Genomic DNA, 27,027 nt, shown 5'->3' with positions numbered 1-27,027 from the left:
ATTACATAATTAATAGACATAATAGTTAGTAATAATGAAATTAGATGTAAATATTGCATTTAGGACTAAAGATAAAAATTTGGAATGGGTATCTTCATAGGACACTGTTATAACTAGAGTTTAAACAGAGAAAATAAAAGGTAGCTTTCATTCTTAGAAGAAAAAGCTATTTTTCTCTAGTTACATAACAGTAAGTAAAGTATGTTTAAACACTTGGAATATTTCAGTCTGCCTTTTCAATCAAACTTTGTTCCTAACCATTGGTTTAGTTTAATTGGGTTAAATTTATGGAAGCTTGCATATTTTGAATTGTTTCTTTGACATAAAATAAGTTTGGAGAAATTATTTTCACATCTTTCAGTCCATGGGTCTCAACAAATAGATTGTCCATTCACCTGGAAGTGCAAATTCAACAGAGAGAAAATATCACTGATGTAATCATTACTGGATCATTTTCTATATTATTTTAAGTTGATAATTACATTTATTTAACAGATAGTCTCATCATTAGTGGCGGAACTCCACGGAACCCAGGTTAATGGATTTAACAGTCAACAAAAGTAGGTATTAATATTAGTAGAACTAAGTAACTAGTGTGAATAAAGTTCTATGGAAAGATATTTAAGACTGAAACTTATGAACATTGCATGGACATATTCCAAACTATGCATAAGCATGGTGTTATTGAGGAACACATTACTTATAGAAATGATCTGTGTTGCAAATAATGTAAAAACAGCTGAAAGAAAATCCTCAAACTTTTTTGTGGTTCTAGTTTTTTTGCCAATTTTACCATTGAAAAGGCAGGTATAGCTTTGTCATCCTTTGGACTTTTCCTTTATCTCCCAGTTTCAGATGGGTTGCCTGCCTTGATCTTTTTTTAATGTAGTAGTAGTGCCTATGATGGCATGACCAGGACCCATACTTAATGTTTTTAGAGTTGGTGGCGCTATAGTACAAATGACCAGCATATGACCAAATTTTGGAGAATTTCAATAGTTTTTTTGACAGCAAAGGCATCCATGGGAGCAAAAATAATAAAGATGGTAAGTACAGTCCATTGGTTGAAGCCCTAGCCCTTTTCCGTAAGCATTGACTGCTATCTTAATTCTTCCTCTTCACAGATATTAGTGTTAAAATACTTATTTTTAAAATAATATTAATATTAAACAACATTGTGTTTTCCCACTTCAAAATGGCAGTTTTCAGCAACTGATCAAAAGTGATTTGAGGAGTGGGAGGAAGCTTGAAGACTTAGGCTGCCATGGTTGCCATATAGAAACACCATGACATAATGGCTCCAAGGTATATTGGTGTAAAATTCTTATTTTTCCTTATTACTACATTTCTAGTTAGGTCAGCCTTCCACTAGCAGGAAAAGATTGAAGTTTAGAGTTGACTACTAAATCACTTTATTGCAGTCATGAACCAGCCTAAGTGTTTCAAATATCGAAAACTAAATTAACACTATCAAGCTAAATAGAAAAGGTGTATATAAACAAACACTTTTGTCTAAAAGACAGTATTAAATCATAAAAATGCTAGGATGCTTGCTCAGGCTATGCATATATGACAAAACAGAAAAGAGATTAAAATGAGCAATCCTATTAATATGGACTTTAAAATAGCAACATTAAGTTCAAATACAAACATACTGATAGATAAAACAATAAAATTATCCAAAAGGGATTTCAGGATTATAAATTTCTCATACAGACCCTTGTCAAACCTGAAAATATAATACAAGAGCTGACATGGCATGAGTACACCAAAGCATAAAAAAAAAAGTTAACAAGTAACTAATGGTTAATGCTGAGCCTGAGCCAAAACTGGCTCTTAGGCAGGTTTATTTATTTTATTTTTTATTTATTTATTTGATTTGTCAATTGCTTACAAGATAATAAGTATAAGTTATGAATATATGAACATAGTTATGAACATAGTTATGAATACATGAAATGGGTACATATAAGAAAAATAAAAGAAACAATAGGACAGGGACGGTAGGCACATTGGTGCGCTTATGCACACCCCCTACAGACCTCTTAGGAAAGGTCAATAGTAGACAGTCTAAGGTTAAATTAAGTTCATTTGCTCTTAGTTAATCTGCTTGATTTGCACACTGCCACACAAAATCCGGCAGTCTTGTGAAGAGCGTAGTACACAGGAACTTGTTGTGTGCTGTAAGTGTGCCGCTTTGTGAACAGAACTTCTTGACAATGTGTATTTAATGAACAATTAAACTATTTTTTTAAAAAAACGTTTATGTACTGCCCAAACTCGCAGTGACTGGGCAGTTAAAATGTTTCTTCATCTATGTAAGAGGTATAGTTTTGTTTCTACAGCATCTCTTGTCGAGTAACCTCCATGTCTCTTCTCTGCGTACCTCTTATAACTCTGCCTGGTATAAAACCACTTCTTGAAACTCTCCTTAACTATCATGATCATGGACCAGAAGAAGTGCTTCACTCTCAGTTTTTAGAAGCAGTGAATGAGGCTATATTGCAGTAAGTAGACTCCAAATAAGAAGATTTTCTTGTCTGGTAACAAGAATGCTAATTCAATAACCCGATCTGTTGAAAATTAATGTTATATATCTGTGCTTGGACTAAGAATTTATTGTGATCTATTAATAGTTTATGGACAAGTTCTCAGACATGGGTTTTGCTTATTGTTTTCATAAATTATCTTGATTATTCTCTCATTTTATGAGTTTTTGTGCGTTCTGCATAATTGATGCAAATGTCGGAAATCTGTTTCTACAGATGGATTTCATTTGGTAAATTGAAAAAGAATGTATTTTATTTGTAAAATAACTTGTTTGCCACTGCTGTGATGTTTTTTGTAAAGTCTTATTCATATATTCAGAAGAGATAAGTGCCTTTTGGCCACTGATATAACATTCTGCATGTATTTTCTTTTTCCGGGAAAAAGTAGAAATCTATATCACCTACAATAAATAGCAAATTCACATTTTATTTTGTATTTTGTTCAGAGTTAGTTATTGTTTTGCACACCTATGTTTTCAGGGAAGTCTTCTTCAATCTAGGATATTCCAGCGTGATAAACTAAATGTAGCATTATTATCACCGGCCAGTATGATCAGTGGCTCCACTGCCTGGGGATGATGGAAGCAATTATCAAATATATTTGGAGGACTCTATGATTATTTACTACTGCTCTAAAATGATTAGTTTCTCTTCCACTGCTTATCTCTTTGGTTAATGGGGGAGTTACTGGAAGAAAAGGATAGAATCTCTAATGGGAATGCCTACCAACAAAGTCAATGGGGAAGCCAGATTCATTTAACAACCATATTATAAGTAATCATTGACTAACAACCACAATTGAGTCCTCAGTTTCTGTTGCTAAACGAGACTTGTTAAGTGAGTTTTGCCCCAATTTGTGACTGCCATCATAAATATGAGTCAGTTGCCAAGCATCTGAATTTTGATCACGTGACCATGGGGATGTTGCAATGGTTGTGTGGAAAAAAAGTTTATCAATCACTTTTTTCAATGCCATTGCAATTTCGAAGAATCACTAAATCAGTGGTTGTAACTCAAGAACTAACTGCAGTGGTTCCCTTAACTGTAGCAAGAAAGGTTGCAAAATATATATAATTGTGGATAAAAATATTTGGGATGATGTTAGTGTGTTGCTTGGTGACATAATACCTGTACTTTTTTATGCAGCTGATGCCTTGTTGACTGAGTATCCAAATGTGTGCTTTGTATAACGTTTCATACCTTGAAAAGGATTACTGCAGCATGATTATATACATACATACATGCGTACATACATGCATACGTACATACATCTTTTGCAAAGTGTAGCATGCACACAGTAGATCATATAGCAATAGCACTTAGATTTATATACCACTTCAAAGTGCTTCACAGCCCTCTCTAAGCGGTTTATAGAGTCAGCATATTGCCCCCAATAATATGGGTACTCATTTTACTGACTTCGGAAGGATGAAAGGCTGAGTCAACCTTGAGCCAGTAAGATACCATGCTAAATGGGAGGAAATCAAAACCCTAAATATATAGAAATAAACTAGTTAATAGTAATGAAAGAGGAAGGGAAAACAAAGGAGACTTTGTCGGATAATGAGCAGGAATAACTCATGGGGGGGAAAAAAAACAGAATTTTGCAGTAGTCACTCAAGTTTTAATCGTATGATGTTAATTCTGTGGAGAAAGAATGGTTAGCTTTTAGACCACTGATACATCTTTCGTTCCATAGTAAGAAAAAAATGCAGAGGACTTGTTTCTAGCCATACTTTGATTTTCTTACCAAGCAAAGTTTCCATTATATTAATTGCTTAGCTCTTTGCTATGAATTTCATCTTTGTTTTGAAATGCTGCGAAGTAAACTGTGCCATTGTTTTCTTAAAGATTGATATTTTAAAATAGGATGATGTGTAGTCCAATGGCTATATAAATTTTATTCAAAAGCACCATATCATTCCTCCCAATTTGGAATGTAGTTCAAAAATATCATTTGTAGCAAAGGACACTAAAAGAACACTTCTCTTTGGACACGGATATAAAAATAAGAAGAAAGGGAAGAATTGCACAACACATTAGTGAAATGTATACAGAAATCTCAACTCCTTTTTTAATACAGGAAAAATATCTCATTATCTGAAACTGCTGTCCTGCAATTATGGCTTCGTCACCTTCCTAGTCTGGAGAAGGCAGTACTACGAAATATTGAACAATTAATATCCAGTCAAACAAAGTCAATGCAAGAGATGGCATATGTGATAAAAGATTCTTTACTGGTGAGTATAGTCTGCTGCAAGTATTGAAAACTCAACACGTGGGCTTTAGAGCATCTACCACCTCTCCCATCAATGTTGCAGTTTCTCATTATTATAATTTCAACTTCTTCATGTTCAAAAGGCACAGATTCACAAATACTCTTATCTGTATAAGAGTATTTCAGTTCAAAAATTCAATTCACCCAATTAAAGGAAAACATGGAAAGGAGAGTGGATTGGAAGTAAGGAATCTCTTGTACTTTCTCAGGAAATTGATCTCCCCCTTCTTTCCCTTCATGGTTTTTCTCTTAGCAAGATTATTTTTGCTAATAGTTTAATAAACAATTAAGTTGCCACATGTTCTTCTACTTGAGTGCTCAAAATGTACCATATGTGCTAAGCCAATCATAAAACTTCCTTGGGAGAGCCAGCACAGTTCTTTGCTTCTTAGGGCAAATAGCATTATAAACAAAGCCTTATAAAATCAAACCAACTAGATTATCCTAAGCTCAGATAGATCTCCCATTCTGCCTTAGACCCTAAATACATATTTGAAGAATGATGCTTATAAAAATGTTTAAATATTAAACAACAGGATTTGTCTCTTATATCTGGTGGAAGGGAAATCTACAGGAGAGAAGGACACCTTTTAAAATAAAATAAAATTGTATAACTAAAGCAGTATGAATGTGATAAATTGTAAACATATCCAGAAAGATAGAATAGTAAGTCATGATTTTGAAAAGTTTCTGTATTCTAAAATGAGAAGATGACATTTTATGTTGCTATATGGTCCAGATTTAATGATAAATAACAGTTGAATTAATTTTATATAGATATTTGTATATGTAATATATCTTTTCTTGTTAATTAGATAGGAAGTTATTACTTTTAACTTTTTAAATTACTAAAACATATTTAGGATTTGCTTTTCACTGTTTGGTACTATTTAATGTGCTTTCCTTTTGTATGTCATCATTTTGACAAATGATATAAAAAACAAAAAAAAACCAGCTTATAATTGAAATTAAAATGATTTAATATGAAAACATGACTAAGTCAATAATAGATATTATGTAAATGTTTTAGAATATATTTTAATTAAGTTGCCTAAGTGATATAGCAAATGTTATTCCTTAATGTTTTGCAAGATGACACTAAACAGTATTTCAAAGCAACAACTTTTCAAATCTATTCTTGGTAGTGAAACATTGCTAGGTTTTATTATGGAAGAAATATAATACACAACACTTTTAAGTTAGGGTTCTAAATGTAATTAAAATGTGATGGTCTAGTAACTTCTGGTTTATACTGTGTGCTGCTCTTATGTTTCCATCCTTTTGGAAAGAGTGAAACTGATAATGAAAATTATCTAGTTACCACAAACTGCAAAAAAACGAATCATAAATGTCACATATATTGCACATAGAACAACTAATCTATAAATATTAATTTTCCTGTGAGGAGTTGGTCACACTACATCTTTCAAGTGATTAACAGTGGACACCTAAAACTCTGATTTACTCACTTTGCATTGGATATCTTGCCAACAACCAGAGAAAGGATGCAATTTTGTGTGTGATGCTGTGAAGAGTTAACTTGGTGTTTCAGAGCCATTCATGCAGATGCCTATTCATAAGCATCACAGCTGTAACTGAACTGACCCTTAAAAAAAATTTCTTTTAAACCCATAGTTCTTCTGTGTACAATTGTGTTGGGTAAGCCTAATGACCATGTTTTGTAGCTCCTAGACTGACTTTGCAATAAACATAAAGAACTTGAGTCTCAGGCCCACACATGCAGATAATAACTACTGAGTTAGCTTTTAGCTTGATTTCCCAGTTAATTTCTGTCTTTTAAGTACCAAAGGGCTATGTCTGCATTCACCAAACACCGTTATTTCCTGTTTCCTAAGGCCGTGAGAAAAATTAGATCCAGAAATTGCAACTTGAGAGAAAACCTGTGACAAATATGAATTGTACCATCTTTGGAATTATTTATTAATACTATTATTGGGAATCAATTAGTGAATGATTAGTCAATTAGAGATAAAATAGTAGCTGTAATAAAGGGTTAGGAAGAAATGTTTCTTTGTACCAGAATAACAAAATAATAGAATAACAAAATTGGAAGGGAACTTGAACTCCCTGCTTAAGCAGAAACCCTATACAAATGGTTGTCCAATCTCTTCTTAAAAGTCCACAACTTCTGGAGGCAAATTGTTCTATCGATTCACTGTTCAAATTATCAGAAAATTTCCCCTTAGTTCTGGTTTGATTCCTTCCTTGATTGGTTTCCATCCATTGCTTCTTGTCCTGCCTTCAAGTGCTTTTCAGAGTAGGTTGACCCCCTCTTCTTTGTGGAAGCCCCTTAGATATTGGAACACTGCTATCATGTTACCCCTAATCCTTCTTTTCATACCCAGTTCCTGCAACCGTTCTTCATATGTTTTAGCCTCCAGTCCCCTAATCATCTTCGTTGTTCTCAGCATTCTTTCTAGAGGCTCAACATCTTTTTTAGATTGTGGAGACCAAAACCAGATGCAATATTCCAAGTGTGATCTTTCCAAGGCCTTATAAAGTGGTATTAACACTTCAGATGATCTTGATTCTATCTCTCTGTTAATGCAGCCTAGGACTGTGTTTGCTTTTTTTGGCAGCTGCATCACATGGCTGGCTCATATTTAAAGATTGCCAATTAGGACTCTCAAGACTGTCTCAAAATTACCACTCTCCACCTTAATAGTGCTGAAGAAAACCTTTAGAGCTGCCACATTTCCAAAAGGTCCTGGAATTTTAAAGGCATATTTATTAGGCAGATACAGGTAGTCTTCGACTTACAACCACCATTGTGCCCAAAATTTCTGTTGCTAAGTGAGACAGCTGTTAAGTGAATTTTGCCCCATTTTACAACCTTTCTTGCCATGGTTGTTAAATGCATCACTACAGTTAAGTTAGTGACACAGTTGTTAAGTGAAGTCTGGCTTCCCCATTGACTTTGCTTGTCAGAAAGTTGCAAAAGGTGATCACATGACCCTGGGACACTGCAACCGTCATAAATATGAGTCAGTTGCCAAGCACCCAAATTCTGATTACGTTAGCATGGGATGCTCCAACGGATATAAGTTTCAAATCCAGTGGTAAGTCACTTTTTTCAGTGCCGTTGTAAATTTGAATGTTCACTAAATGAACTGTTGTAAATCAAATATTACCTGTACCACAGTTACTGCAATGGCAATAGTTCTGCTATTTAAAGCTCAGAGTTATTTACTGAAACATTTACTACTTTTGACTAGTCAATAAATTTGGCCATTCTTTCTCTCCTAATTCCTGTTTCTGGGGTATAATTGATTGGGCGTAATACCATTACATCTTCACAAAGGATATTTATAGATAGGAACAAAATCCTATATTTGCTAGCTAATTATATCCCAGGTGATCAGGGGCATTTCTTGTAGCTATTTGCTTGCACCTACAGACATAAGAAGTAAAGGTGCTCTTTAGTTGACTCGTGGTGACTACATCATTGCAATTGTCTTGATATTATTAAAAAGTTGCCATTTTCCCACTGTGGTTTTTTTACTTCTCATTCTAGCTAGCAACTCAGATTTTCCAAGGTGGTCCCGTATCTAAATAAAAGGAAGACCAGCCCTCTTCAACTTCTGAGATCAGCCAAAGTTGGTGGAGCGCAAATAAGATTGGAGACTGACAAAAACAAATAAAACAAAAACCTCTCAGATTTTGATGGGCTTAAGTCAGTTTAAATACAGTCAGATTTTGGCTGCTTTTGAACTATAGTCCACTAATTCATTCTATATTGCTAAGGCAATTTTCTGCTTTCAGTTTAGCCTATTCAGGATAATATTCTTAGCCAAAGTCTTTAGTCTTTTTTTGTTAGAGCTTAAATGGCAGCAAGGCTTAAGTTCTTTTAAAGGAATGTTATAAAATGCCAAAACTGCATGAGAAAATTTCAGTTAATCACATATAGAATTGCTAGATTCAAGTTCTAAAGCATATCATATTTGCAGAGCACATAAATTGTAAAATTATTCAGAGACAGCTTCCAGATAATTATTAAATCACTAAGTTTGGTTTTGCTCAGACACTCATGTTCTAATTACACAGGAACAATTAAGTAGCTTGTTTCCAGAAACAGTAATGTATTTAAAAATGTCCAGTGACCTTCATATCTAAACAGGATTTGAATTGCTGTTTCTTTTTGTGCTGCATACTTGGTTTTTTTTTAACTCATTGTGTTGAATTCCAGCATTCTTTTTTTTAAAATGCTACTCTTCTTCCAACAAAATATTAGAAAGGAGGACAATTAGCACTGTTACGAAATTCTTGAAGACTGTGGTAAATAAAATTGTATACGTTATTTTAAAAATACTTATCCTTGATGACCTGGAAATCAAATCATCTGCCTTCTCCTTTTTACACATGTATAACAGAGAAATTTATAGAATGAATACTTTTTTTGATTAAGTTTTTTCCATCTATCCTGTTTAAAATGATAAAAAATTGATTTTTTTTTTTAAAAAAAGACCTCTTAAGTTGCACATACAAATGTGAGAAAAATAGCTGTGAATTCCTATGAACACTAGGTGGCACAAGTTTAATATGACAAATAAAATAGTTTGGTGGAAAATTAAAGACACAGAAAAAGGTGCCCTGTAATCCTTCCAGTATGATGGTGGCATTTAAGAAAAAAATGAACCAATTTTTTAGAATATGGATGCTCTTTTAACAGTATGCATTACAATATGATAAACATATCCAGGAAACCTATTATTCACATTGAAGTATTTTCTAGAGAAACATGAAAAGTTTTTATCCTACATCTGAAACAACTATCTTAAAACTCTTAATATTTTAGAAGAATTGTTTTAATAAAATCCGTACAAGAAACTAAATATTAGCAGCACCAACCAGGTGAATGGTATGTTGTAAACGTCACTATTTTCATGTTGACATTTGGCAGCCATAATTAAGTTAAAGCTACTCTTTGGGCAAAAAGAGAAATTCATCCTCTTCCTGTATGGATAAAGGAATAAATTATTCTATTCTGCACGTTTTATCTTTCCACATTTTTCTCCATTTTGACCCACATGGAAAAGGAGCACTTTATTTCTGGAAAAGAAGATAAATAAAGGATAGAGTTGCTCTCTATATGATTCCATATGAAAGGAAGTGAAGTGCTTTGTCAGGAAAGGGAGGAATTTCGGTAGACCCTATTTTAGGAGAAAAATAGGGGTAATAAAATTATAAGGAAGTAGACAAATCAGGATTTTATTTGCAAAGGTGTCTCCGTTTCTTTTGCGTCTTTACGCTTTTCCACTTTTAGTTTTAGCTTAGTTTCAGTTTTCCACAATTTCAAAAGGGGTTTTTCAATACTGAAGTAAAAATAATAATAACCCTTTTCTTCAAAAGTAATTATAATAAAACCAATAAGATTCAACTCATAAAATGTTATTGTGAGGAAATCATAAAAAATACTTGTAATGTGAATACTAGAAAAAGATTTTACAGGAAATGTGATAAATTTAATTTGGTTGTATTCAGCCTTAGATTGTGCTGTGAGACACAAAATAGTAGTTAGATAATTGGTAATGCTGTCAAAAAAGGAAGAAAATGATATGGAGCAATGGAATCTCATCCATGTAAATATGGCAATTCCATCCTAAAAAACACTCAGAATACAAAAACATGAAAGCAGGAATCCCATTTTTATAGTAGATAAAATGCGTAAATAGAATAGAATAGAATAGAATAGAATAGAATAGAATAGAATAGAATAGAATAGAATAGAATAGAATTCTTTATTGGCCAAGTGTGGTTGGACACACAAGGAATTTGTCTTGGTGCAAATACTCTCAGTATACATAAAAGATACATTCATTAAGAATCATAAGGTACAACACTTAGCGATAGTCTTAGGGTACAATAAGCAATCAAATCATACTAGGAAATAGTCAATATAAATCGTAAGGATATAAGCGACAGAGTTACAGTCATACAGTCACAAGTGGGAGGTGATGGGTGATAAGGAATGATGAGAAGATTAACGGTAATAGTAGTGCAGATTTTGTAATAATTGAACAGTGTTGAGGGAATTATTTGTTTAGCAGAGTGATGGCTTTCAGGAAAACTGTTCTTGTGTCTAGTTGTTCTGGTGTGCAGTGCTCTATAGCGTTGTTTTGAGGGAAGGAGTTGAAACAGTTTATGTCCGGGATATGAGGGGCCTGTAAATATTTTCACAGCCCTCTTTTTGATTCGTGCAGTATAAGCTAACAAAACCTGGGATCAGGTACTCATCAAATAAGAGGAGCCTAATAATGCTTTAGAGAATAGTGATATTGGTTTCATAATAACACCTCCATTTAAAACTAGTCTCTCCTACAAAATAGAAAATAGAAATTGCTGGGGCAGTTCACATCTAATGAAGCTTGCTCCTGAAAAGGTTAGACTGCTTGCTAATTTTGTTTAGCCTTCCTTACAAGGCTAGAAGAGGGGGAACTACTGTATGGGTTATCTTAACTTCAGCTTTGCAAAGTCTTGTTTAGTCTCTAGCTGAACAGAGTCAAGCAGCGCATGTATTCAGTCTCTGCATCCCATGTCTCTGTATATATCCTCTCAACCCTTTAAATTCTTTAAACAAGGAAGTTCAAAAGGTACTTTTCCATAAATTTACTTGAATGCACTTAGAAACTTCCTTTAGGCATAGTTGCTGAACATGATGAGTAGGGATTTTAACACCTCATCATGATCAACTTTCATCCAGTTTCTCTACTTTTTTTAGAAAAAGACCTGAACAAAACTATTTACTTTGTATATCCATTAACATTGTACTCTTACTTAACAATGGTACCTGGGACTGCCTGAACTGCTATCACTAAACAGGGTCACATGTCATTGTGCTTTACAACCACGCCACTTAGCAATTCTGTCCCAATTTTCTTTGTAAGCCATGAATTACCTCTAGATAATTTTTCTTTTAAAAAATGATAGTTGTTGTAAATAATTGTTTTATTATGGCAAGTGATAGACAGGCACCCATCTCTCCCTCTCAATATTTGTTGTGTAGCTTGGATTGCGGATCCCAATCTGCATGGATTACTGTCTCATTTAGGCTTATAGCCCTAACATTAAAAAAAAAAAAATTAAAAATGGTTTGTTCCAAATTCTCACTTTTCTATGAACTTGGCATCGAGTTCTGCTCTAGTGAAACACAAACATTGACATCCTTGAATATCTAATTCAATTGGAGCATAGTTCATAATAAAATAAACATTTTGAATGTGGTTGTTTTATCCTAAACAAATTTCTCATTTTTATGTACATACTTAGTAAATATATATTTGATTATTATTACTGCCAGCTTCATTTGCCCTTTAACGTCACTATTTGGGAGAAAAATACTTTTTGATAGTAAGGCTAAACTAACCTGACAATAATTCATTTTTCTTCTTATTGTTGAAAACATGACTTTTTTTCCCTACAAGATTCTAAATTACTCAATTTTTTTTGCAGCACCGAGCTGCATGTCATCCAGCTGTCTTCAGAACTATTGATGAAATTTTCAAGTAAGTTTGCATGTATTTATGTGGAAGGAAGAACTATTTAAAACGATTAGATCATATACAGTTGTTTGAATATGATAGATACATATTTGATAGAATGAATTATTACATGTCAAGATTTATATATGTGTGTGTATGTGTAGGCATAAGAATATTTTTAATATATCTTAACCTGAAGCCATTACTTTCTACATGATGGCCTTTTTAAATGAATTTTTGGAATGGTTTTTCTTCACAAAACTGCTTCAGATTCTTTTATAACACAGTTTTTGGGGTTGACTTACTTATATTACTTATATAAAGATACAGTGTAAACAATTGAATTTAATTGCATCATTCAGAAACCAAGCAGGATCTGAGCTAATAGGACTTAGATGGAAAACTAAGAATTAAAGACTAGACTAGATTATTTTAAACATAATCCCCCCAAAAAATGGGAATGACAAATAACTTCACAATATTTCAGAAAAAAATTGCATTGATGTCTTTCTAATCTCAGTGGGAATTATATTGTATGCAAAGGTGAATTTATATTACTTATAATTTAAATAATGAGAATATGAAAAAATGGCTAATTCTGTAGTGCAAAGAAAAATTGCTTTTAGTTATTTATCTCTCTATGTAAATTACATCTGAAGAAAACTGATTTATTAGCAGAGACTTCCATAATCCCATTCCCTAAATTATTTTGATGGAATGTCCTTCCTTTTTAATTAATTTATTTTAAGTGATTAAGGCACCTCTTATTGATTATTAGGCTCCTTGGCTCTTAAACCCTGAATGAGTGGATTAGAAGCAGATGATCTTCTGAGTATAGAATGTGATAGCAGCCATTTTTGGGAATTGAGGATTAGAAATGCAAATTCTTGCTCAGAAAACATGAAAATGTCTATTCTTGCCCCCTTCCTCTGTTATATTCACTTAATGGTTACTTCCACTAGAACCAGTCTTTTTTCCTTTTCTAAGCATTCACAGTTACAGAATTGGAAAGACGGGTAAATTAGTGAGACTGATAAAACAGAGTTTATCCAAGACTTTCATCATTTCTATATGAAATTGCTGATGGGGACTTGTAGAGCTGCACATCAAAAACATACTTATTGACTCATTAACTTAATTACACTTCCAGCTTCCAAAGCCAGCAGTATATCTAAAATATTGGGGATTAAGAGAAATGAAGGAATATTGTAACGGAATGCACAGGAATGTTTTCTATTGCCATTTTCACCATTTGTTTAATTTTACAGGCATATTTTAGTGTGAGATTTTGTAACTAAGAAACTTAACTGTGTACTTCAATTATAGTAGATATAGTACATCACATAGTTTACTGTTGAAAAACAATGTTCCAACATCATCAGAAGGATTTCTTCTAACGGAAGTAATAGACAGGTTTTTAATATAGTCATATTCAAGAGCAAGCAAAATGAAGTTGGGTTTTCTTTACTTCCCAAGTGGTCTAAAAGCTTAGATGGGTTAAGTCCAAAGGTTGAGACATGAGAAGAATGTTCTTGTTTGGGTATTTTTTGTCTCCTTCTGTCAATTAACGACTGTGTGATTGGCACACTCATAATCTGACCTGTCGTAATTAAGCTTTTCACTGCTCAGGAATGCACTGTTGGAAACTGACGGAGCTCAAGAAATAATGACTGTAATGCAGGTGTTTACACAGTGCTTTGTTCAAGCTTACCATGAGAATAATAAGCAGGTTAGTCAAGTTGCTTTTTCATTATTTTTTAAAAAATTAAATGCTTCAAAGTTTAGGACAAAAGAATCATCTTGAAGTTCAGATTGGTGGACAAGTATAACAACCCAAATAGTATCTTTAGACTTCAGTAAACCATTTCACTTTAAATGATATCAAATTTAAATTAGATACAGCCAATAAATATCTATCAATCTACATGTTACTTAGCTAGTATCAACATTCACTATGTATTTCAGTGCACATGTAATTGAGCATGGTGTGGAAACTTTAGATGCATCTTTATAACTTATTGGTCCATCATCTAGGATAAAACATAGCTATCTGTTTTAATGTGAAGTAAGATGTTAATTTTTTGCATTCAGATGACCTTTTTTGTTCTTTTGATTTGGCATAAAACTGTCCTTTGGTTTGTATATCTTCTCTATAATAACTTTGCAATAGCTCCTATTTTGCTTTAATGAGTTAAAGTAGCTGTGAAAATTTAAGTTTGGGCCACACAAATACTTCAAGATTTCCTCTGCTCAAAAATTGCTTGTAGTAGATGCTCCAGTGGACTTTCCATGTTGTGAGGGAGGTCTATTGATCAGTGGTTATTCATCTTGCAAATGATGCAGTAATTAATTCTAATTAGCATTATAATTAAATCTCTTTTTGAGTTCCAAAGGGTATTAATTAGGAGTAAAATTGCAGCTGTCTAAGTTAATATGTATAGGTGCCACACCCGTTAAGTTTGCTTATATGGCAGCAGCAAATTTTGCTGCCTTGGCATGAATGGGATGGCTGGGTGGAGAACTTAATTCCATACCCTTTAAATAGCCAGAAGCCAACTGTGTTAATCACTTTGTTATTTATGTGCTTCGTTGTTAAGCTTTTAAAAATATGTTAAATATTAAAAATTTAATATGTTTTGGCATTTTAGTTACGCAATCTTTTTACTTTTACTGTTACAATTTAAGGGAAAAATCTGGGATTGGTATGGTATGCAGGCAGACAGGAATGTTTTCTGGATTTTTATTTGTTTATCTTTAGTCATGAACAGACTGAGTTCTGTCCATCTCCATGATATGGGTTAGTGATGGCAAAACTATGATCCGTGTCAAAGGTGACATGTCATGAACATTTTGGGTGACACATCCATGGTCATAAATGGATGATAACTATTCTCAAGAGCATGTCTGATCTCAAGTAATTTTGGAGGTTACAGAGGCCATGTGAGAATGGATTATGCTATTGGGAAGTGTACAGAGCCTCAAAAATCGTAAGAAAATGAGATCTGCTTTTGCATGCTTTTCTGAGGCTACAGAGCCCATGGAAGAGCATTCTCTGACGCTGTTTTAAGAATGAAAGTCTCAGGTAGGGACTGTCAACAGAAAGAGAACCCCACTTGAAGATTAGCAGTGCATAGCAGATCCTGGGGAGCTCTGTGCCACCAAGACAATTGCACTTTTCTTCAAGTCTTGTCTGCCTTGGAAAATGGTGCAAAAAAGCCTTTTTTGAGTTGCAGCGGTAGTGTCTAAGGCTGAAGTCAAGGCCTGGGCTCCATTTCAGGCCCAGCCTTGGTGCTGCTGTCAAGTGCTTTTGTTCAGAGTGGCCTAGATTTTTATTTTTATTTTTTTTTGGGGGGGGGGGGGAAAGATAGAGAATTATTTCTCTTTTGTTCGAGGAAGTGTGTGTATGACACACCAGTTAGGCATTTTCTGAATTGTTGACATGCCAAACCCCAAACCCCATCACTGATATAGTACTGCAGAATATTTGAGAGTTTCCTAAACTGTATGAATAAACTATTAGCACGTGCCTTAACAGCATAACCTAAGCTTCCTAATATATTTAAGGCAAGAGATCATTCATGTAATCATGGCTATCCATTAGGAGAAACATGGGGGAAAGTGACAATACAGAGGTCACAGTTATGCATATGAAGTAATTAAATCATTTGCTTCATGACATGACTGATCTAATCACTTAAATTGCATTATTCATGTGATATCTTGATGATGCACATGATTTCATCATGGATTCTACCAGCTCCTTAATATGTACTTATATTTTAATATTTACTACCCATATTTGCTTGCAGTAATATCATGTAGTACAATCAAAGCAGAATGAATGAAAATGAAATAATTTTTGGCTGATTTAGGCTAAGACCTTAGTCTTCTTAGTCATATAATTACCTCCCATGTTGATTTGTTTCCTACCATCATGTATTGAAAGATTTGTCCTCATCTGATAATCATTGATAAAGGATAAAGCTTTCTTTTTTTAACCATTTAAAAAACTACCATAAATTCTTTAAGTAACTTAATCATGTGTTGAAGGAATTCTTTATTTTTTGCTGCCTTACAAGCAGTAATTGCTTCACAACTTTCATTTAACAAAAAACTTTTATGATTTCTTATCTTGATTTACATATATTACAGAACAAGGAAGTATAATTTATTCATCCCATCATGTACCTCTCTGTATTTCTAAACAATGAGTCATATATGTCATTGTGTTTTGATTTACCCTAATTCGGAAAATATTTGAAGTGGGATTTCTAAACAATTGTTGCTGTTTGCCCCTGTTGCAGAATTATTTTTTATTCATCAGGTGATTCACATGGATTCTTTTTTTTTTTTTTGTTTTGTAAATTTTATTTGAGTTTTCACAAAGAGAAAAAAAATACAAATAAAACATCTTTTTTGAAAGCAGCATAATCCCGGGTTACATTTCTTCGTACAGACACAAATTCAGGTTCATGCTCATTTTTATATTCTATTCCATATCTTATTACTATTTTACATTTTCTGCATAGCTTCTCCCCTCTTTTAATTTTCTCAGTTTTATTTTAATTATCTCATCTCAATTCAAATCATTGTATTTATATTTTTTGTCTGTCCTGTTTCAATTATCTATTATCTTTTCTCATTAAACAAAATTTCTCCTGTAGTTACTGATTGGAGTATGACGCCTTTATATATTTTCCCTAAAGTTGTAACATTCAATATAACACATAACTTCCATTCGGATTCTGCTTGGTACATTCTTAAAATACACACTGTATTCTTAAAAAAAAAAAAAATTATAAAAGTATATAATTAAAACAACATTCCATTCCAATTCAATTCTATCATTAATATTAATATTCATTAAAGTCTTAACATCTTTAACATTACTTTTCAATTAAATATCATACTTCTATGGGAACAATTATAAGCTTTCCATAGTTAATTGCCCCCCCTCTTCACTTATATTTTATAAAACATTAACTAATTAAAATGTTCCCGTTCCTTCCTAATTCAATTTTCTCATTTATTTTATTTCACTTATTTTATTCACAAACATTTCACTAAATTACACTAACTATTTTATCCCTCATTTTAATCATACGTTGTTTCCAATTTTCTAAAGTTATTTCTATTACTAATATAACAATACAATCTTATGTACCTTTACAGAATCCCTTTTTCAGTTAGATTTTCACCCATTATCTCTAAATAGGTCCTGTTTCTCTATATCTTGCTCCGGTCCTTTGTAACTTCTTTTCCTTTCCTTCTTCCCTCTCTTCTTCTCTCTCCCCTTTTTACCCCCTTGTCTCTCTACCTCTATTTCTCTCTTCTGTATTCCCCTGTTACTTTCCAGTATTATACTTATTTTTTGAATTATTTTTCTTTGGTTGTTTTTTTAAGTCTTAAATTCTCCATTCTCTTCCCCCCCTTTCCTTTTTCTTCCCCACATAGAATTACTTGTTCATTATAAAGATGGCTTCTTTTTTGTCCCAGTCTTCTTCTTTTGCAGTCTTTTCTTGTTGTTTCTCATAGTTCCAAATATCTATTTCTAAGAATTGAAAAACGAAGCCAAAAGAACCCTTCCCTTCTTGTGTATCTTCTTTGTACTTTTTAAGTTCCATTTTCAATTCATCCAGAAGTGGTGCCATTGTATAAATTTTTAAACAACCACCCGATTGATTTTAGTCATTCAAATATAATAACCAAAAATCCAAAGATCACCAAATAATCCAAATAGACGCAAGCTGTTTCTTTTTTGCTCTTTTTTTCACTTTCTCTTCCTGGGGTTACTATTTAGTTGCAAAGTTTCAGTTAAAATGTATCTTTTAGAAGTCTTTTTTTTTTTTTAAGCAAGTTTTATTAATTTCAAAAAAGAAAAAAATCATCATCAACCATTACATATTTGAACCTTTTTCCATTATAGATTTAACAAGTCAGATAAAACTTTATCTTATACAATAAATTTCTATATTATTTCATCTATTTCTTTCTGACTTGATTATCATCACTCTCTTTCTATGTTTCTACAAGGTTTCACCAATACTCTCAAAGACATAAACAAACACAAACATACATATAAAAAATCTTTTAGTAAAGTAACTTGGCCCCAGGTACCTCTCTTTATATGGGCTTTAATTATATTCATGCTCATCTTACAGATCATTACTTATTTTATTTACCATTCTGTATCTTCCATATAAACTTCTCCATACATTTCACTCTTCATAATTCTCTTTTATTCAATCCATCTTAATTTAAATCATTATATTTGTATCTTTTGCCCATCCTTTATTATCCCTCTATCTCATTCCTTATAATGAAAAAAAAAGAATTTCTCCTGAAATCTCTAATCAGAGTATGATGCCTTTCTATCCTCTCCCTAAATTAATTAAATTAACATTTAAAATAACACCTAATACCCAATTTGATTCTGCTTGGTACATTCTATCTACTAATTTTTACTTTTAGTAACAATAAAAACAGAGTAAAAAATCAAAAATGTTTAAATACATAATATCCTCCTAAATACGTAGTTAAATAATAAATCTAAATAATAAATCTTATAGCATTCTCATTGCCTTTCCCTTCAATATTTTATTACATTTTAAAAATCAATCATTATTAAACATTTCAACATTTTAATTTCTTATTAACTCTTAAGCCATTCTAATTTTCTATTTCTAATACGGATGTTACAGTACCATCTTGTGTACCTTGCAGAATCTTTTTTTAAAAAAATTATGCTTTACCCATTATCCCTAAAAAGGATTCCTCTTTTCCCATCTAATTTTAAAACTTTGTGGCTTTTCTCCGCCTTTCCCCTTTCTTTCTTCCCCCACCAAATCTTCCTACCCCCCCTTCTTCTAACCTCTGTCTTGCCAGCATCCCTTCTCTGTTGTATTCCCTTTTTCTCTTGTTTGCTATCATTGTATTTATTTTGCATCATATTTTTCTCTTTCTTAAATATTTTTTTAGATCTTAAGTCCTTCATTTTCCTCGCTTTCTTCCTTCCTTCTTTCTTAGATGAATTTTGGGATTCATTGAAGATGGCGTCTTCATCTTCTTCTTGTTGTTCTTCAGCTTCCATCTGTATTGTCTGTTCATAGTTAACCAACGCCATTTTTAAAAAAAGAAAAGCTTTTTCCATACCATCTTTACAGGCTGCTTTTGTTTGCTCATATTCATCCCTCAGTTCCTCCAAAGAAAAAGCCATTATAGATCTTTTCTTTTCTTTTTCCCTCTTTCTTCTCACACCAACCAAAATATTCCAAAAGAAAAACAAGAGAACCCCAAAGTCCACAATCCTCAATCAATCCAAGCCAAGCCAAAATTCCCCCTTTCTCTTCCAGGGGTAGTATCAGACAAAGGAAAAAAGAAAGTTCAAATCTGTGTTTTGAAGCCTTATTAAGATTTTATTTCTGTTTTCAAATCCTTAAGGCATCTCCTCCAACAAAATCCAACCAGATAAATATATTTTTTGTCCTCTCCCTTCCGACTTATCCCAAAAGGCTAGTTTTACCTGAAAAAAAAACAGGTTTCTCAATATCCATTTATTAATTCCGTCGGGGGGGAGAGTAAACTTTCCTTTCAGCACCTCAGAATTGCCGCTTATTTCCTCTTGTGGAAAGAATCATCCAAAAAGCCATCATTTTCAGGAATTAAATTAAATATATCTTAGAGTCCTGGGTCAACCAAGAAGACTTTCACTTTTTAAAAACTTTCTCCTCTTCCTCCAGCGCATACTTGCCCAGCTGCCGGCTTCTTTGTGGCGGCCATTACGGACCGCCGCTGCTCCGTCTTGGTAAAAGGAGGTTCTGCCGGCTAGGGAGGGGGTCTGCAGCACCCCCAAACCCTTTCCCGGATCCCCCCTACCTTCAGCTGCCCCTGCAGGGCAGCCTTGCTCCGCACCCTTCGGGTCGGAGCCCCAAAACGGCTAGCGCGGCAGGGGATCGCGCAGCTTCGCGAATCCCTACCGCTCGCAAAGCCGACAAACCAGAAATCCCCTATCTTTTAGAAGTCTTGTTGAAGTTTTACTTTAGATTCTTTTTAATTCCAGACAGTCTCCTTCCTCTTCCAGATCCTGCCCTTATTCTTTTTCTCTCCCTTCCTGCTTATGAAAAAGAAAGTTTTTAATGTCCAGAAATCTTTATTATCCCTTTGGCATTTTGTTTTATTTTTAGCTAATTGCCTATTGATGTCAAAGCGGATTTTTCCGATTTCTTATTTAAGTCTCTTAGTTGTCAGTATAGGGAAGGAGAGAGAAGAAAAAAAAAGCCAAACCTTTCCCTTTTCACTTTCCTTCGCTGCTTCCGACTCTTCTTTGGGAGTGATGTTATTTTTTGTAAGTTTAAATTCCAGGGTACCTTGGTTGTTGCTTTTACAATTTAACCCGGTCAGCCAAGACTTTCACTTCTTATCTTCCTCCTGCACATTCTTTTCCGGTCGAGTTCTTCTTTGTGGTGGCCATTTCTGACCACCGCTGCAACTGCTTTTGGGAAAGGGAGTAATGGCTAGCTGAGGAGGAGAGATGCGGCTCTCCTCGACCCTGCTGGCGGTCTCCCCCCTCTTCACCACCTCTACGGGGTGGCTTAGCCCCAAAACCAGCCGGCTCGGGGCGCTCCAGCGGCGAGCCCAGAAAGAAACTGCGCACGATCGCAAATTTCTGTCTGTCGCCGAAGCCCTTCAAACCAGAAGCCCACATAGATTCTTATGGTTATTTTGAAAATTGTGAACTTTGAAACCTCTGCTTCCCATTAAATGGATACTGATGCATTAAAGTAGCTTTCCCTAAAAATGGTGAACATCAATTATTGGTTGTAAACTTTATCCAAATCACGTAGAAACATTACTTGAAAGCAGCTGCATAGTAAAATAGCCTTTCTAACCCCATGCTACTACATATTTGTAGAAAACCTTTTTTTTTTTTATTGTGTCACAGAGAATTGAATGGCCAATTATACAGTCTCTTCTAACCTATTTCTGTGCAAGTATTTGTACTGTAAGAGGGCATCATTGTAAATGCAGATTGGCCAGCATTTTATCAGATGATCACAAGGGTGCTGCAATGGTTAGAATTTCAAAATGTAATAGAAAGTTCATTGAGGAGTTGTGATATATACGGCATTGCAATAATTTAACCAGAAATGTTGGTTTCCTTAAGTACAGAAAGCATTTTTTGTGCTTTAGATGCTTATCTTCCCTTATGGCAAATTTTAAAAATCGTCATAAATTGGTTTAGGTCCATAAGATGACTAGATTTTTTTAAAAAAAATAATTTCATTTCAGCATAAATTTCCACTGAAGGCCTATTTTCCTCATAATCCACATTCACTTGTGATGGCTCTTCTTAAATCTCCTTCAGGTAAGCTTACTTCCGTTTTTTCGTTAATATGAGTTCAGCAAGCAAACAATATTTTGTTTTGCTTATATCTCCCATATTTCCATCAAAATATGCCTAATACGTGTTCATATTTCTCTTTAGATTTGCCTGATAATGGTGTATATCAGCATTTAGACCACCTTGCTGGAATGCTCAAAACAACAGTAGAGATCAAAGGCTCTGAGTAAGCAACAGGATTTCCTTTCTTCTTTTTTAAAGATGGTCTTAGTTTGTGAGCTATCTTTTTTGTATTTTGCTACCATGTATGGGAAACAAACTATTATTTTCAATGCCTTATTTCTGTTACTGTAAAATTAGCACTATTGCATATTACTATTCCCATTGATCTTCAGATAAAAACTTTGCTAGTTTTAATAGTTGCAGTTTAGAGCCTTCTGAGAACTTGTCATATTCCAATAGAGTAGTACCTTGGTACTCAGTTGCTTTGAAACTCATTGAATTTGGTACAGCCCATTTTGACACAAAAACTTTGTCGCAGTACTCGTTTGTTTGGAACTCAATACACAAGCTAGAACTTACCAGTGTCAGCTGTCTTGTGACTCAGTACATTATTTCTTATGGAAAACAATTATTTGGTACTCATGGCTTTTGGTATTCATTGCGCCTTCTGTAGCCAACTAACGATGAGTATCAGGGTACCACTGTAAATAGAAAAGCTGATGCACATTTTGATGTTTTTCCAGGTCTTTGGATGAACTCTTCAACAATTGGTTTTTGTTGATTCACTTTGGAGAATGGGCTGATCTTACAGCAAAGCAATTGCTGTTGTCACAAGCAGAGTCTTCTAACTTGTTGTGGCTTTTGGTATTTTACTATAGTCCAAACAACATGAATCGGCAGAGAACTCAAATAATGGTAAGAAGTTCTAGCTATGGTAATATAATATAATAATATTATATATAAAATAATAATGTTTTGAAAAACAAAGCTGATATTTTTGTGACAATGCTTGCAAAACCGCTCAGAAATCATTGCTAAAGCATCCTTCATTAGCTTTCTTTTAAAGTCTTCAGGAATGAAAAATAAAGAGTGGTTTAAAGGATTAGATAAATGAGAATGAGATGGCCTAACAAAAGCCCCCATAGCCCCATGGCTTGTATAAGATCCAAGATTTGTATTCCGCCAATTATATTCTCTGATGGTTCTTACTTCTAAATTATTTAGTGAGAAGATTTTATGGCTTTTGAGAGTCTCATTGTGTGACCATATGTTTAAACTTTGAGTGTTAACAATAAGACAGTAGTTCTACAATGATCACTAATGGTGAAAGTAGGTTAACCTTATATATCATATGTGGCTTTTTCTGGTATTATTTTGCCAAATACTTTTTAATATAAAGATGGGTGCTATTAATATAACTATTGTATTAAATAATTTTAATATAAAGGGTGGTGCTATTATTTTAGTGATATTACTGAACTTTAGCCTACCCTTAAAATGGCTTACTTTAAAATAAGTAAAATGTCATTTAGCTCAGGTAGTCTTGGGTTACAAGAGCAAATGGGACCAGAACTGTTGTTGCTAAACGATGCAGTTATAAAGTACCATGTAAGATGGCCACATCACTTGGTAATGGCAATCCCAATTATTATCATAACCCCAAGACAATGCAGGTTATTTAAGTGAGGTCATGTGACCATGACATAGCAAGAGAGAGGAGTCCCAGAGAAGCAAGCCAGCAGATGGGAGAGGATGGGCGCAGAAGTTGGATGAGGGAGCACAGATGGGTAGTTATTATCACCCCACTGAGAAGGAAAGGCAAGAATTCTCTGCATACCATTCCTGGGTGGGACAGTCCCCCCTCTGAGTAGCAAAGTGGGAATGTTTCTGTGGTGCCTCCCCTGCACCTGGCCGAATACCTGGTAGCAATTGCTGGTGGTTATTTGATTATAGGCTTCCTGCCGAGCAAATTATCTGGAGAAGGTGGGGGTACTGTGCACAACATGACCGACAGAGGCCCCACACCATAGTTCTTGAGGTCAGCCAGAGTTGGCAAGCCCAGCAGAGGCAAAGAAGGTGACAAAGATCTTCTGGGAGTGGCGATGGGAGGGGGCATTGTAAATGCCAGTTGGCCAACATTTTGATCATATGATCACAGGGATGCTGCAATGGCCAGAATTTTGAGGGACAATTGTAAATCCATGTTTTTCAGCACCATTGTAACATTGATCAGTCATTGAACAAATAAATGTAACTCAAGGACTACTTCCCCTGCATTCTATTATAGAAGTGAAACACTGTGTTAGGATTCCGGCAGTTACCCCAGTTAAATCATGAATCTCAAGCCAAACTTCCAAAAATTCGAAAGGATTATTAGGAGTTAACATGTCCGGCACTGTCTGGGTGTAGCCGACTCTGAAGGACATAATTGTCACCCTTGACCCTGGATTTCCCCCACCCCCTGGGTGTATTCATATTCTCCAATGAGACACATCCATAGCCAAGAGTCATCAATCATGTTCTCCAGTTAGAATTTTGCTCCGCAGAAACTTCAGTCACTTAGTTACTATCTTTGAAAAACTATTTATGGAATGCACTTTCGCTTTCCAAGCTGCTACACTGCTCTTTCAAACCCTTTCCCCCCCTCCCTTTCTGTTGAAACTCTAAAAAGTCCATAGAAATATTTTATGGGTTGACAGCGGTCTAAAGCAGAATATTTGTCTTTCTCTTTCTTTTTCTCCTAAATTCTTATTAAAACATTCTCATTCATTTTGCCTCTTTCACATTTCTCAGCGAGCTGACAATTGGGTGGTCCATTGGCTCAAGGCCAGAGAGCAGTTAAGTCAGTCAAGTTGCTCTGAGCAATTTTCAGGTGGTCTATGTAGTGATGACAATTGAACATTCCAGTGCTTCTCTCAAGGATAGACTAACACAAAAGTTATTAATATTTATGTTTTGATTGCCCTTCTATGGCATCTATGCTTAATATACATTATAATATTCATAAAAAGTCTCCTTGGATGGGAACAGCTTTACTGAAATATAGTATTAAATACATAATTGCGAAAGAGCTACTAGTAATAACAGAATCTAAGGTTGTCTTTGGCTAGTGGAAAATAGCACAACAGTTGGCACCACAAAATATTTGTAATTTCTGTTAATGTTACTTGCCACTTCCTCTGCTTCCCAAGTCCCCTTTCATTAAATTATTGTCAGGGTTCCATTTGCACCTTTAATTTCTGTAACTGCTCATGTCCTAAGTTAACATTTTACAGTAAATAGTTTCCATCCCACATTTCTTTTTCTATAGTTGCAACACAGATGCCTAAGAAATTAAGGATAAAAGGGTTTCCAAAAAAAAAAAAGCAATGTCTGCAGCAATTTCCACAGAGAAAAGGAATATATTTAATCCTTGAGCATACTAAAAGAATGAAACTGCCATGAAACATATGAAACTTTATAGAAGATTAAGTTTAGAAATGAATTTCTGGATGTGGAAATTATCCTGAGCTAAAAGTTAAATTATCTGAGTACTTTACATCATGCATTTCAAATAATATGGTTTATAGCAAGGCTACTTTGATTTGTTACTTAGTGTAAGACCAGAACAATTCTATTTAAATGTCAAACAAAAATAAGTTTCAGAAAATTTACTCAGAAAATTTATGTTTGAAAGAAACGAGATAAATTGTCACTGGTTTTTTATGCTCTGCCTGCTTGCTTATTATAGTTGTTTCTTAGTGTTTTCTACATAGCATTTTATAGATAAAATAAAGAATATGTATTCCATCTTCAACACCATTGTTAATTTTTATCCTATCTATTAATGTTGGTTTCCCTTTTCTCATTTGGAGAATGTGGGCCAGCATTATCAGGGAACTGAAACTTATATTTGTATTTAAGCCTTCAGAAGTTCAAGAAACAGTCCTAGCTACTTCCTTGTTCTGGCTACCTTTGAATAATCTTATTTCTTGAGAAAAGTAGGTCACAAAAAGGCAGAGGGCTACAGTGTAGATGTCAGCCACTATGATCTCTAGCTTAAGCTGGCTTGCATGACTAAGGCAGGACTAGAACATATAGCCTCCTCATTTCTAGCCTGGTGCCTTAACCACTTCACCAAGCTGGGTCTCATAGGTGGGTTAAGGGCTGACATCCCTTAAAAGCTGCCTTTTGGAGTTTGGGTTTGCCTATTTTGATTGTCATTTTTATTTAATGAATGTTATTATTGCGTTTTTAAGTTATGAGTCACCAAGAATCTGTGTTAGATGGTGGCAAGGGTAAATATATTATATGTAAATATTTGACTTTGGGCACAATTCATGCAATACTATATAGTGATTGACAATAGAAAAGGAATGGATTGTGTGTTTAAAAATAACTGTGAGATAAAGACATTTAAACAGGAGATTTGCATATTGATTTTTATTTCTTTTCTATCCCTGACATGGCTTTTATGTAGTAAATATTTCAAGTTATATCTGGCCAATAATTTCCTTTAATGCACAGACCATCAAATGTTGCTTCCATTTTGGCTCCAAAAGCTGTTTGTTCTAGCTGGTTGAAGAGGTAAAAAGGTGGGGAGGGAAACTTTTGACCACATTACTAGGAGGAAGCCAAACACTTGAATTCATATCAAAAAATTTTATCAGAAGAGGTCAGATTGCATGGAGTTTAATTGATTTGTAGTTGTAGCATTGTGGTGAGCCCTCAAAGAACCTTCTGTTCTTTCCCCCACAAAATATTTTGTGTCTTTCCTCTTCTAGCCCACAGTCGCCTTCCCTTCCCCACTCTATTACTTTCCGTGTTACCAGCCTAGGAATCCAGTCTGTACTTTTCTGCAAATTTCATGAAATGAATATGACTTTTATTCTTCGGCTAACCCTTTAATTCCTTCCAATTATTGTCAACAGGTAGAAGCTAGATCTGCATGTGACTATCTGACAAGCCTTTCAAGGATGCCAACCATTTCTGTTGCAGACCTACAAACTTTATTCAACAGCAAAACCACTCTAACTGCAACTAAACATATTGTTACGCATCTGATTATCAGCTTTGTGCTATTTACTCCTAATGGACACAGCATAGCCAGAGAATTTATTGCCTACGTAAGTTTTATTTTTCCCTAATAGCAATTCCCGTACTGAAAAAAATAAGTCATTTATATGTCTCAATTTTTCCACATGGTACTTTCTTGATGTGTTTGGCTATACCTCCCATCACCCGAGATAGTAATCATAGATCAGAAATGGGAATTGTAGTCTGATCTAGCAATTTGAAATGATTAACTGGTTTTGACTAAAGGGATAACAGTCATGTTTTTTTTCCCCAAACCTTCATTGGATTTAATTTAATAAGGTC

The 27,027-nt window shown here is 34.2% G+C and overlaps 1 protein-coding gene across 9 annotated transcripts in view; it reads left to right on the top strand.

Annotated features, from left to right (window-relative positions):
* Positions 1 to 27,027, top strand: part of FANCC (FA complementation group C) — a 65,059-nt gene that overhangs the window by 32,639 nt on the left and 5,393 nt on the right. For 6 of the 9 annotated variants that reach the window (XM_087957915.1, XM_087957917.1, XM_026674490.2 and 3 more), the window contains 9 exons: positions 496 to 560; positions 2,346 to 2,507; positions 4,633 to 4,789; positions 12,298 to 12,350; positions 13,956 to 14,055; positions 21,615 to 21,690; positions 21,811 to 21,892; positions 22,413 to 22,584; positions 26,580 to 26,774. In XM_087957915.1, coding sequence (XP_087814041.1) covers positions 496 to 560; positions 2,346 to 2,507; positions 4,633 to 4,789; positions 12,298 to 12,350; positions 13,956 to 14,055; positions 21,615 to 21,690; positions 21,811 to 21,892; positions 22,413 to 22,584; positions 26,580 to 26,774 — 1,062 coding nt within the window. Of the gene's footprint in view, positions 1 to 495; positions 561 to 2,345; positions 2,508 to 4,632; positions 4,790 to 12,297; positions 12,351 to 13,940; positions 14,056 to 21,614; positions 21,691 to 21,810; positions 21,893 to 22,412; positions 22,585 to 26,579; positions 26,775 to 27,027 lie in introns of all 9 variants that reach the window. The other 3 variants (XM_087957913.1, XM_087957914.1, XM_087957910.1) reach the window with 1 other exon arrangement.

Source organism: Notechis scutatus, chromosome 2 (assembly GCF_049901735.1).
Source record: "Notechis scutatus isolate UNSWTSFEM ecotype Mainland chromosome 2, rNotScu1.2, whole genome shotgun sequence".
In the NCBI taxonomy this organism is placed as follows: Eukaryota; Metazoa; Chordata; class Lepidosauria; order Squamata; family Elapidae; genus Notechis; species Notechis scutatus.
The sequence above is the reverse complement of the archived record's forward strand: the minus strand, read 5'-3'. Positions and strand labels throughout refer to the sequence as shown.